The sequence below is a fragment of the Salvelinus fontinalis genome, chromosome 4 (genome assembly GCF_029448725.1).
Source record: "Salvelinus fontinalis isolate EN_2023a chromosome 4, ASM2944872v1, whole genome shotgun sequence".
Lineage (NCBI taxonomy): Eukaryota > Metazoa > Chordata > Actinopteri > Salmoniformes > Salmonidae > Salvelinus > Salvelinus fontinalis.
The window spans coordinates 23209253-23223010 of NC_074668.1; the positions used below are offsets into that span (position 1 = coordinate 23209253).

The following is a 13758-nucleotide window of genomic DNA, read 5'->3' on the forward strand; positions in this document are numbered from 1 at the left end:
ACAGGTCTGGGTAGCTTCACAGCTGCTGTAAACAGTGTAATTATATATTTACATGTCTACCATTCACACCTTTGCTTCATTCCAGCTAGTTAGATGTGCAATCCCTGACTAACAAATAGTTAGGAGCATATCTCTAGTCTAGCAAGAGACTGTTATTTTGGCTATATGGCATCATTGAATAAGATTGCCAATGGTTCGTTACACTACCGGTCAAAAGTTTTAGAACACTTACTCATTCAAGGGTTTTTCTTTATTTTTTACTATTTTCTACAATGTAGAATAATAGTGAAGACATCAAAACTATGAAATAACACATATGGACCAAAAAATTGGTAAACAAATCCAAATATATTTTATATTTGAGATTCTTCAAATAGCCACCCTTTGCCTTGATGACAGCTTTGCACACTCTTGGCATTCTCTTAACCAGCTTCACCAGGAATGCTATAAATAAAGAAAAACTCTTGAATGAGTAGGTGTTCTAAAACTTTTGACCGGTAGTGTAGGTAGCTAGGATATATCAGTCTGCTAACAATTTACAGTTTATTATACACACTAAATACACACAATACACACAATACACACTAAATCTTAGGCAAACATTTGAGAAATAATACTTTATCTTGGCATTGTGGCACGGCATGTGCAGTTATTACTCAATTAATTAATAGATAATAGATCAGTGGTGTGTATTCATGGATGCCAAGGGAAGCAAAAAAGTGTCTCTTTCGTCTCTCTGTGTTTCATACATTTTCTTGAATTCGCAAGAGGCTGAATGTACAGTATCTCACCGGAGAAAGCATCCGAGCTAATGAAACAGCCCCCCTCTGTCTCAGTATGTGTAGCCCATCTATCAGATTCTGTCAGATCAAAAAGAGTATGACATTGTTGTTGCCCGTAGCATTGAATGCAATGGAAGCCAGCGAGCATTTGGCCTCCCCTTGATCATTTGTTTTATAAAATAATAGCCAACTGAGTGAGCTCAGCTGTGAATGGTTCTGGCGCACCAAAAAAAAGGAAGTTAGTTTGGATTTGGCTTCAAACCAATCACATCACATTAGAGGCTAAACATTAACGACACATCTCGTTGTGTCATTGTCCTCCGGTGGCTAGCTAAAATCGTTCATTCCTAAATTAGCCATGGATGGAGATAGGGATTTGGACTTGTGGTTTTATGTCACGTTCCTGACCTATTTCTGTTAGTTTGTTATATGTGTTAGTTGGTCAGGACGTGAGTTTGGGTGGGCATTCTATGTTTTCTGTTTCTGTGTTGGTTTATTGGGTTGCCTGGTATGGCTCTTAATTAGAGGCAGGTGTTTGGCGTTCCTCTAATTAAGAGTCATATTTAGGTAGGCGTTTTCACAGTGTTCGTTGTGGGTGATTGTCTTCCGTGTCTGTGTCTGTACACCACGCGGGACTGTTTACGGTTTGTTCGGTTTGTGTAGCCTATGTTTCCTATTCGTGCGTTCTTCTTGTTTTATGTAAGTTCGTCGTCTAGGTCTGTCTACACTGTTTGTTGTTTTTGTTAGTTTAGTCAAGTTCGTGTTTTCGTTAATAAAATATGTCATTTCACTACGCTGCGCCTTGGTTCCCTCAATACTCCTCCTCTTCAGATGAAGAGGAGGAGGACTGCCGTTACAGAATCACCCACCAAATCTCCAGAACCAAGCAGCGGAGTAAACGGAGTAAGGGACAGAAAAAGAAGGAGGAATGGACTTGGGACGATGTATTGGACGGGAAAGGTTGCTACACATGGGAGGAGATCCTGGCTGGTAGGGATCGCCTCCCATGAGAACAGCTGGAGGCACTGAGGAGAGCAGAGGCAACCGGAGAAGGGAACCGGCGTTATGAGGGGACGCGTCTTGCACGGAAGCCCAAAAAGCCCGTGAGTAACACCCAAAAATTTCTTGGGGGGGGGGCTAAGAGGTAGTGGGCCAAGGGCAGGTAGGAGACCTGCGCCCACTTCCCAGGCTTACCGTGGAGAGCGGGAGTACGGGCAGGCGCCGTGTTACGCAGTAGAGCGCACGGTGTCTCCTGTACGAGTGCATAGCCCAGTGCGGGTTATTCCACCTCCCCGCACTGGTAGGGCTAGATTGGGCATTGAGCCAGGTGTCATGAGGCCGGCTCAACGCGTCTGGTCTCCAGTGCGTCTCCTCGGGCCGGCATACATGGCACCTGCCTTACGCATGGTTTCCCCGGTTCGCCTACATAGCCCGGTGCGGGTTATTCCACCTCCCCGCACTGGTCGGGCGACCGGGAGCATTCAACCAGGTAAGGTTGGGCAGGCTCAATGCTCAAGAGAGCCAGTACGCCTGCACGGTCCGGTATTTCCGGCGCCACCTCCCCGCCCCAGCCTAGTACCTACAGTGCCTACACTACGCACTAGGCTACCAGTGCGTTTCCGGAGCCCTGTTCCTTCTCCATGCACTCTCCCTGTAGTGCGTGTATCCAGTTCGGTGCCTCCAGTTCCGGCACCACGCACTAAGCCTCCTGTGCGTCTCCAGAGCCCTGTACACACTGTTTCTTCTCCCCCTACTAATCCTGATGTGCTTGCCCTCAGCCCGGTGCCACCAGTGCCGGTACCACGCACCAGGTATAGAGTAGGCTTTGAGAGTCCAGTGTGCCCTGTCCCTGCTCCCCGCACTAGCATGAAGGTGCGTGTCCTTAGCCCGGTGCCTCCAGTTCCGGCACCACGCACCAGGTCTACAGTGCGCCTTATCCGGCTAGAGCCATCCGTCTCCCTAGCGCCATCTGAGCCATCCGTCTCCCCAGCGCCATCTGAGCCATCCGTCTCCCCAGCGCCATCTGAGCCATCCGTCTCCCCAGCGCCGTCTGAGCCATCCGTCTGCCATGAGCCTGCAAAGCCGCCCGTCTGCCAGGAGCCGCTAGAGCCGTCCGCCAGACAGGAGCCGCTAGAGCCGTCCGCCAGACAGGAGCCGCTAGAGCCGTCCGTCAGACAGGATCTGCCAGAGCCGCCAACCAGACAGGATCTGCCAGAGCCGCCAACCAGACAGGATCTGCCAGAGCCGCCAACCAGACAGGATCTGCCAGAGCCGCCAACCAGACAGGATCTACCAGAGCCGCCAGCCAGACAGGATCTGCCAGAGCCGCCAGCCAGACAGGATCTGCCAGAGCCGTCAGAGAGCCATGAGCGTCGAGAGCCGTCAGCCTGCCATGAGCGTCGAGAGCCGTCAGCCAGCCATGAGCGTCGAGAGCCGTCAGCCAGCCATGAGTGTCGAGAGCCGTCAGTGAGCCATGAGCGTCCAGAGCCTTCAGCCAGCCATGAGCGTCGAGAGCCGTCAGCCAGCCATGAGCGTCGAGAGCCGTCAGCCAGCCATGAGCGTCGAGAGCCGTCAGCCTGCCATGAGCGTCCAGATCCGTCAGTCAGCCATGAGCTGCCCTTCAGCCAGAAACGGCTATATACCCAGAACTGCCCCTCAGTCCAGAGCTGTCTCTCTGTCCGGAGCTGCCTTTCAGTCCGGAGTTGCCCCTCTATCCTGATCTCCCTCTCTATCCTGAGCTACCTCTATATTCTGATCTATCCCTCTGTCTTGTGCTATCCCTCTGTCTTGATCTATCTCTCTGTCCCGGTGCTGTCCCTGTCATTAATGTTACTAAGAGGATTTTGTGGGGGTAAAATGAGGGTGGACATTCTTAGGGGGAGATGGAGGCTAGGATTGATTATGGTGGGGTGGGGACCTCGCCCGGAGCCTGAGCCACCACCGTGGTCAGATGCCCACCCAGACCCTCCCCTAGACTTTGTGCTGGTGCGCCCAGAGTTCGCACCTTATGGGGGGGGTTATGTCACGTTCCTGACCTATTTCGGTTAGTTTGTTATATGTGTTAGTTGGTCAGGACGTGAGTTTGGGTGGGCATTCTATGTTTTCTGTTTCTGTGTTGGTTTATTGGGTTGCCTGGTATGGCTCTTAATTAGAGGCAGGTGTTTGGCGTTCCTCTAATTAAGAGTCATATTTAGGTAGGCGTTTTCACAGTGTTCGTTGTGGGTGATTGTCTTCCGTGTCTGTGTCTGTACACCACGCGGGACTGTTTACGGTTTGTTCGGTTTGTGTAGCCTATGTTTCCTATTCGTGCGTTCTTCTTGTTTTATGTAAGTTCGTCGTCTAGGTCTGTCTACACCGTTTGTTGTTTTTGTTAGTTTAGTCAAGTTCGTGTTTTCGTTAATAAAATATGTCATTTCACTACGCTGCGCCTTGGTTCCCTCAATACTCCTCCTCTTCAGATGAAGAGGAGGAGGACTGCCGTTACATTTTACTTAATTCTTCATACTGGCTAATGATTATAACAGTGATTTAATTCTCCATACTGACTAATGATTATTACGGTGATTTAATTCTCCATACTGGCTAATGATTATAACGGTAATTTAATTCTCCATACTGGCTAATGATTATAACAGTGATTTAATTCTCCATACTGACTAATGATTATAACAGTGTTTTTTTTCTTTTTTTTCTTAAAAAAATAATATATTTTACCCCCTTTTCTCCCCAATTTCGTGGTATCCAATTGTTAGTAATTACTATCTTGTCTCATCGCTACAACTCCCGTACGGGCTCGGGAGAGACGAAGGTCGAAAGCCATGCGTCCTCCGAAGCACAACCCAACCAAGCCGCACTGCTTCTTAACACAGCGCGCCTCCAACCCGGAAGCCAGCCGCACCAATGTGTGGGAGGAAACACCGCTAGCAGCGCTAGCCCTCGACCACTGCGCCACCCGGGAGGCCCTATAACAGTGATTTTGATCAGACATTGTGCCCCTGGACTGAGAGGATGGACCTTCTTTTCTTATTTATTTTTTGTACTTTTCCCCTTTTTCATGATATCCAAATTGGTAGTTACAGTCTTGTCCATCGCTGCAACTCCCTTACCGACTCAGAGATGCGAAGGTTGAGAGCCATGCAGCCTCCGAAACACGACCCTTAACCTGGAAGCCAGTCGCACCAATGTGTCGGAGGAAACACCGTATAACTGGCGACCGAAGTCAGAATGCATGCACCAGGCCCAAGGACATCGGCACAATGACATCCCGGCTGGCCAAACCCTCCCCTAACCCGGATGATGCTGGGTCAATTCTGCGTCGCCGCATGGGTCTCCCGGTCGAGGCCGGCTGCGACACAGCCTGGGAACCCGGGTCTGTAGTGATGCTTCTAGCACGGCAATGCACTCGGGAGGCACGAGAGGATGGAAGTTCAACATGTAGCTAGATGTAGTAGGTTAATGTTAACTTGCTGGCCTGCCACATTGTTGCCCATGAAAGGAAGTTAAACTAGTGAGCAAGCATTTTAGCCAGGTAGCCTAGGACAATAAAATCTAAAAGCTTGTACTGTATGACAGTCATAAACCATTTAGGCAACATGAAAGAGGATGGCATTGGTGTTTCTCTACAAGTAGGGCGAGTCAGGTTTTTTCCACTTGCACGCACGCACACAGAAATCATTCGGATACCATGGACAGCCACATCATATTTAGCTAATGTTGATGGGACTAAATCATTTTTGATATATTTTAGTTGTCACTGTATTAGGACTAAGCAGAGGTGATTAGATGATGTTGAAATGTTGAAGTTGAAATGGTGCTGGAATAGTGGAGGCAGCGCCTGTTTTCTTTGCGACTGGCGGTAACTCTCTGTGATTCTAAATCAATAGTTGTTTAGTAGTCCCAAAATGTCAGAAACATGAACTTGCTTGACCATGCTGTAGGTCATGTAACTGTTTGGTACATGCGGTATGTTTTGTGGGTGATGCTCTCAGGTTTTGTGATGAAACAAAGGTGTGTTTGAATTTATTCTGCCACTGTGTCTTCTTATTGTCTCGTCCTTAGGCTTATATATCATGGTGTCAGAGCATATGAACTTGTCACGCCCTGGCCTTAGTATTCTTTGTTTTCTTTATTATTTTAGTTAGGTCAGGGTGTGACATGGGGAATGTTTGTGTTTTGTTGGTTTTGGGTGTTTTTATGGTAAAGGGGTTGTTGGGTATAGTATATGGGTTTGTGTGGAGTACATGTGTCTAGTGTTGTCTATGTATGTTTAGTTGTCTAGGAGAGTCTATGGTTACCTGAATGAGTTCCCAATTAGAGACAGCTGATTTCGGTTGTCTCTGATTGGGAGCCTTATTTAGGGTAGCCATAGGCTCTCATTGGTTGTGAGTAATTGTCTATGTCAGAACGTTTGTAGCCTGTGTGTGTGCACGACGTTTATTAGCTTCACGATCGTTTGTTGTTTTGTTAGTTTGTATTAAGTGTTTCGTGTTTATTTTTCGTCATCTTTAAAATAAAAGAAGATGGCTTATTTTCCAAATGCTGCGTTTTGGTCCGTCAATCCGCCACACGATCGTGACAGAATTACTCACAATTATAGGACCAAGCGGCATGGAAAGCGGCAACAGGACCCACCTACACAGGATTCGTGGACATGGGAGGAGATACTGGATGGTAAGGGGCCGTGGGCACAACCGGGAGAATATCGCCTTCCTCGTGAAGAGCTGGAGGCAGCTAAAGCCGAGAGGAGGCGATATGAGGAGGCAGCACGGAGACAAGGCTGGAAACCCGTGAGTACAACCCAAAAATTTCTTGGGGGGGGCCTTAAAGGGAGTGTGGCGAAGTCAGGTAGGAAACCTGCGCCTACTCCCTGTACTTACCGTGGAGAGCGAGAGTACGGGCAGACACCGTGTTACGCAGTAGAGCGCACGGTGTCTCCTGTACGCGTGCATAGCCCGGTTCGGTACATTTCAGCTCCACGTATCGGCCGGGCTACACTGAGCGTTGAGCCGTATGTCATGAAGCCGGCCCAACGCATCTGGTCACCAGTGCGTCTCCTCGGGCCGGCGTACATGGCACCAGCCTTACGCATGGTGTCCCCGGTTCGCCTACATAGGCCGGTGCGGGTTATTCCACCTCCCCGCACTGGTCAGGCGACGGGGAGCATACAACCAGGTAAGGTTGGGCAGGCTCGGCGTTCAAGGGAGCCAGTACGCCTGCACGGTCCGGTATTTCCGGCGCCACCTCCCCGCCCCAACCCAGTACCACCAGTGCCTCCTCCACGCACTAGCCATATGGTGCGTGTCTCCAGCCCTTTACCACCAGTGCCTAAACCACGCACCAAGCCTCCTGTGTGTCCCCAGAGTCCTGTGCGTCCTGTTGCTGCTCCCCGCACTAGCCCTGAGATGCGTGTCCCCAGCCCGGTGCCACCAGTCCCGGCACCACGCACCAGGCCTACAGTGCGCCTCAGCCGGCAGGAGTCTGCCGTCTGCACAGCGATGACTGAACTGCCCGTCTGCCAAGCGCCATCTGAGCCATCCGTCTCCCCAGCGCCATCTGAGCCATCCGTCTCCCCAGCGCCATCTGAGCCATCCGTCTCCCCAGCGCCATCTGAGCCATCCGTCTCCCCAGCGCCATCTGAGCCATCCGTCTGCCAGGAGCCTGCAAAGCCGCCCGTCTGCCATGAGCCTACTGAGCCGCCAGCCAGACAGGAGCCGCTAGAGCCGCCAGCCAGACAGGAGCCGCTAGAGCCGTCCGTCAGACAGGATCTGCCAGAGCCGCCAACCAGACAGGATCTGCCAGAGCCGCCAACCAGACAGGATCTGCCAGAGCCGCCAACCAGACAGGATCTGCCAGAGCCGCCAACCAGACAGGATCTGCCAGAGCCGCCAACCAGACAGGATCTGCCAGAGCCGCCAACCAGACAGGATCTGCCAGAGCCGCCAACCAGACAGGATCTGCCAGAGCCGCCAACCAGACAGGAGCAGCCAGATCAGTCAGCCAGCCATGAGCAGCCAGATCCGTCAGCCAGCCATGAGCAGCCAGATCCGTCAGCCAGCCATGAGCAGCCAGATCCGTCAGCCAGCCATGAGCAGCCAGATCCGTCAGCCAGCCATGAGCAGCCAGATCCGTCAGCCAGCCATGAGCAGCCAGATCCGTCAGCCAGCCATGAGCAGCCAGATCCGTCAGCCAGCCATGAGCAGCCAGATCCGTCAGCTAGCCATGAGCAGCCAGATCCGTCAGCTAGCCATGAGCAGCCAGATCCGTCAGCTAGCCATGAGCAGCCAGATCCGTCAGCTAGCCATGAGCAGCCAGATCCGTCAGCTAGCCATGAGCAGCCAGATCCGTCAGCTAGCCATGAGCAGCCAGATCCGTCAGCTAGCCATGAGCAGCCAGATCCGTCAGCTAGCCATGAGCAGCCAGATCCGTCAGCTAGCCATGAGCAGCCAGATCCGTCAGCCAGCCATGAGCAGCCAGATCCGTCAGCTAGCCATGAGCAGCCAGATCCGTCAGCCAGCCATGAGCAGCCAGATCCGTTAGCCAGCCATGAGCAGCCAGATCTGTCAGCCAGCCATGGGCCGTCCCTCAGTCCGGAGCTGCAGTCCCTCAGTCCGGAGCTGCCATTCCTCAGTCCGGAGCTGCCATTCCTCAGTCCGGAGCTGCCCCTTATCCTGGTGCTGCCCCTTATCCTGGTGCTGCCCCTTATCCTGGTGCTGCCCCTTATCCTGGTGCTGCCCCTTACCCTGGTGCTGCCCCTTACCCTGGTGCTGCCCCTTACCCTGGTGCTGCCCCTGACCCTGGTACTGCCCCTGACCCTGGTACTGCCCCTGACCCTGGTACTGCCCCTGACCCTGGTACTGCCCCTTAGTCCGGAACTGCCCCTTCATGCAATGGGGTTAATGTGGAGGGGGGTCGTTTGGAGGAAGCCTAGGAGGTGGTTAGGTACTGTGGTGACGTGGGGACCACAACCAGAGCCGGAGCCGCCACCGTGGATGGAAGCCCACCCAGACCCTCCCCTAGACTGTGTAATGGTGCGCCCGGAGTTCGCGCCTCAAGGGGGGGGTTATGTCACGCCCTGGCCTTAGTATTCTTTGTTTTCTTTATTATTTTAGTTAGGTCAGGGTGTGACATGGGGAATGTTTGTGTTTTGTTGGTTTTGGGTGTTTTTATGGTAAAGGGGTTGTTGGGTATAGTATATGGGTTTGTGTGGAGTACATGTGTCTAGTGTTGTCTATGTATGTTTAGTTGTCTAGGAGAGTCTATGGTTACCTGAATGAGTTCCCAATTAGAGACAGCTGATTTCGGTTGTCTCTGATTGGGAGCCTTATTTAGGGTAGCCATAGGCTCTCATTGGTTGTGAGTAATTGTCTATGTCAGAACGTTTGTAGCCTGTGTGTGTGCACGACGTTTATTAGCTTCACGATCGTTTGTTGTTTTGTTAGTTTGTATTAAGTGTTTCGTGTTTATTTTTCGTCATCTTTAAAATAAAAGAAGATGGCTTATTTTCCAAATGCTGCGTTTTGGTCCGTCAATCCGCCACACGATCGTGACAGAACTAATAGGTTATACAGCAAGCAACACAATTATCACAACACATTTTTCCCTGGCTTCCCCAGTGATTTTACACACGCACCGCTACTTTAATAGATTCATAGAATAGATAGAAGGGTGAACTCCTACTTTGAAAGGGCATGAAGTGAAAGGACATGAAGTGTTGGCTGTGCACTTGACCAATGACAGACATTCCAAATTTAACCCCGTACACATGTGAAAGTTGAAATATCAAGTTGTTTTGGGGGTTTATAGCAAAAACGGAAGAAAAAAAACAAGCAATTTTTTTATATTTCTATAAAAATGTAAATAAACAAACCGTTTTCATGTTCCCGATTGCTCCGCTTTAACTTGGAAAGCAAACGATCAAAACGTACACAGACCGTTATCTAACCTCAGGAATCTTGACTTAATGTTGTCCATGACATAGGCTAATTATCTTGACTGCTCTAACAACATAGACACCAAAATGTTCTGTCAATCTTCGAGATAAACATTAATTCCTGCACTTTGGCTGTTGTGTGATACTGCACAAGACTGAACAAGCTCTTTATCACTTGACTGTCATTCAGAAAATCCTTTCCTGAATCAACTGATGTTGTGCGATAATGTCCCCACGTAACTAAACAGCTAGATAAAGGTGCATGAAACAACTATTATGCATGATTATTGAAAACCCCGTTAATGACAGTATATATTTTAGTTTTATTAGTCATGTTAAAGTTACTCTTTCTGTTAAAAGTATTCGATTTTGCAACCACATAATTATTTTGGATGTGTGCCCATGACAACTGTTTTCACACCATAAGATAGCGAGATGTGTCACGACTTCCACCGATGTCGGCTACTCTCCTTGTTCGGGCGGCGTTCGGCGATCGACGTCACCGGCTTTCTAGCCATCGCCGCTTCATTTCTCATATGTCCATTTGTCTTGTTCCATACACACCTGGATTTCATTCCATAATCCCACTGCATGTATTTAGTCCTCTATTCCCCTCCATGTCTTTGTGTGTAATTGTTTATTGTTATGTGGATATTGTCAGGCACCATACTTTTGTTATGTTCCGTGTTTTTTGCTGTCATTTTTGGACCGGAATTAAAGTGCGCCTGTTTACTACACTCTGCTCTCCTGCACCTGACTTCGCCTCCCGTACACACCCCTAACAAGATTGTCACGTTCCTGACCTGTTTTCCATTGTTTTTGTATGTGTTTAGTTGGTCAGGGCGTGAGTTGGGGTGGGCATTCTATGTTATGTGTTTCTATGTTGGGTTTAATGTGTTGCCTGAAATGGTTCTCAATTAGAGGCAGGTGTTTGACGTTTCCTCTGATTGAGAACCATATTAAGGTAGGCTGTTCTCACTGTTTGTTTGTGGGTGATTGTCTTCCGTGTCTGTGTCTGTCGCACCACACGGGACTGTTTTGTGTTCGTTCGTTTGGTTAGTCTGTTCCTGTTCTTCGTGTTATATTGTAAATTCTCAAGTTCAGGTCTGTCTACATCGTTTGTTATTTTGTAATCATTTCAAGTGTTCTTCGTGTTTCGTCTTGTTTAAATAAATTTTCGTTATGTCTGCATACAACGCTGCGTTTTGGTCCGACCCTTACTCCTTCTCCTCGTCTGAGGAGGAGGAGGAATTAGACAACCGTTACAAAGATACGAAATGTTAAGAGGTACAGTACAATTACGAAATCTCCATACCAAAAAAAACAAAAAGTGTACAACAGCAATATCCAGGAATTTTACAGGATCAAGTTCAATGTGCAATTAAATTGTTAAATGCTTAGTATATGGTACAACGACAAACAGTATCATAAATGTAAGAAAAAAAGGTAGTGTTTTATGTCACACAATTTTTGCCAAATCTTTGAAGACTCCAAGCATGACAAACCGTTTCAACATACACTACCGTTCAAAAGTTTGGGGTCACTTAGAAATATCCTTGTTTTTGAAAGAAAAGCACTTTTTTTGTCCATTAAAATATCAAAATTTATCAGAAATACAGTGTAGACATTGTTAATGTTGTAAATGCCTATTGTAGCTGGAAACGGCTGATTTTGTAATGGAATATCTACATAGGCGTACAAAGGCCCATTATCAGCAACCATCACTCCTGTGTTCCAATGGCACAATGTGTTAGCTAATCCAAGTTTATCATTTTAAAAGGCTAATTGATCATTAGAAAACACTTTTGCAATTATGTTAGCACAGCTGAAAACTGTTGTTCTGATTAAAGAAGCAATAAAAGTGACCTTCTTCAGACTAGTTGAGTATCTGGAGCATCAGCAGTTATCGGTTTGATTACAGGCTCAAAATGGCCAGAAACAAAGACCTTTCTTCTGAAACTTGTCAGTCTATTCTTGTTCTAAGAAATTAAGGCTATTCCATGTGAGAAATTGCCAAGAAACTGAAGATCTCGTACAACGCTGTGTACTACTCCCTTCACAGAACAGCGCAAACTGTCTCTAACCAGAATAGAAAGAGGAGTAGGAGGCCCCGGTGCACAACTGAGCAAGAGGACAAGTACATTAGAGTGTCTAGTTTGAGAAACAGACGCCTCACAAGTCCTCAACTGGCAGCTTCATTAAATAGTACCCGCAAAACACCAGTCTCAACGTCAACAGTGAAGAGGCGACTCCGGGATGCTGGCCCTCTAGGCAGAGTTCCTCTGTCCAGTATCTGTGTTCTTTTGCTCATCTTAATCTTTTATTTTTATTGGCCAGTCTGAGATATGGCTTTTTCTTTGCAACTCTGCCTAGAAGGCCTGCATCCCAGAGGCGCCTCTTCACTGTTGCCGTTGAGACTGGTGTTTTGCGGATTTCACTGTTTCAAGGACAAAATTACATGTATTTAAGTATTTTGTTGTTGTTGTAGTGGGGACAGTATCATTAGTAATATATACATTTTCCCTAAAGCATTTATAATTTTTTATTTGTATGTTTAGCTCACATAATATAATTTAAAAGTATGCATTAAGTTGTCTGTAATAGAATAAACATGGTAGAAACGAATGTAGACAATAATAAATGCTTTTCTATAGCTTCCAAAATATTTTTTACAATGGTGAGGGAGTGCCAAGATGGAGGCGTGGTGGCTTAACACAGTGGCCCCCATCAGTCATCTAGTGTACTGTATATATGAATCATTGAGTCTAACGGTTGTCTCGCGCAGAACTGCGCATGTGCAGGCTGTCAAATCAAAGGCCCTCCTTCAATATGTTTTTTTTTTTACAAAAATGTGTCAGTTTGTCACATGTTCAACTACTTAAGACATTGGCTTGAATCTAGGTTGTGCCTTTATATTGAGAAAATGAACAATTACAGAATAGTTTTTCACTTCTCTCATTGACATCTCAAACCCCAAACCACAGCCTGGTCTGCTTTGTCTGTTTCGCAAGCGTTCCCGGAAGTCTCGCGATGTTGCGCCTCTTGGTTTAGAAACTCTGTGGTTGACCTAATGATGCTGACTTGGGCTTGGTGTGGGAAGAGTGATCCCCTATGGGAGGGCTGTTACATGAGTAATGTATGTTGTCTGTATCTGTGACTGTGTTGTGATGTGATGTGTGTGTGTGGCTCTGTTCCAGGTGGGAGACTCACCTGGGGCTTCGATAAGCTGCTTGTAGATTCCCAGGAATGCAGACTCTGCCTCCTTACTGCGCTTGTTCAGAGCAACCACCTAGAGAGAACAGGACAGGACACAGCCGTCAGGGTGACACTCAGGCATCAATACTACACCTGTACTGAATGGACATTTATTGACCCATACACACAGACAATCTACATTTAAATGCATTCTACACTGTTTTGACATATGAAGTAAACAGCCAGCATATAAAGTAATTGTTCAAATGAGACAGACAGAAACAAAGCCACAATGATCCATCTGTAGAAGTTAATCCCCAACATGACATTCTGATGGGGTTTGTGTGCTGAATTATGTGAACAAGGTTCTGAGGTAATACTGCAAGCTGATATTTGGCCTCTTAAACCCCAACACTGCAGTGTGTAGTGAGGTGACATTTGTCCTGTTAAAACGCAGGTGCTGGTGTGCTCTATGAGGCATGTCAGCGTCTGTGACCTCCATCACACCAGCACCCAGACCCTCCTGCTATTCTCCACTCCACGGGTGATGCAAACCAATTAACAATTCATTAGGAGGGACAAAGAAGGGAATTAGGCGCCACCTGGCCCCATGGAGAGGGCACCTGCCCTGGTGGATATATGGGTTACAGTCCTCACAGCTCCTATAATACACCAGCAGCCCTGTTGTCGGAGGATGTCATTGGCTGAAAGTCTTATAGATGTAGGATCTTAATTTGATTACTCTTTTGTTGCTGAGAGGAAGTAAATGCAAACTTGTAGAGCGTTTGAGTTTTAAAAAAGCTCTTAGAGTTTGCAATTTCCACATGGAAATTTCAGACTTGATTTGCCCCA

At 47.9% G+C, this 13758-nt stretch overlaps 1 protein-coding gene across 5 annotated transcripts in view; it reads right to left on the minus strand.

Annotated features, from left to right (window-relative positions):
• Positions 1 to 13758, minus strand: part of LOC129853387 (homeobox protein cut-like 2) — a 130820-nt gene that overhangs the window by 43206 nt on the left and 73856 nt on the right. For all 5 annotated transcript variants that reach the window (XM_055919375.1, XM_055919377.1, XM_055919376.1 and 2 more), the window contains exon 4: positions 12922 to 13000. In XM_055919375.1, the coding sequence (XP_055775350.1) occupies positions 12922 to 13000 (79 nt within the window). The remainder of the gene's footprint in view (positions 1 to 12921; positions 13001 to 13758) is intronic.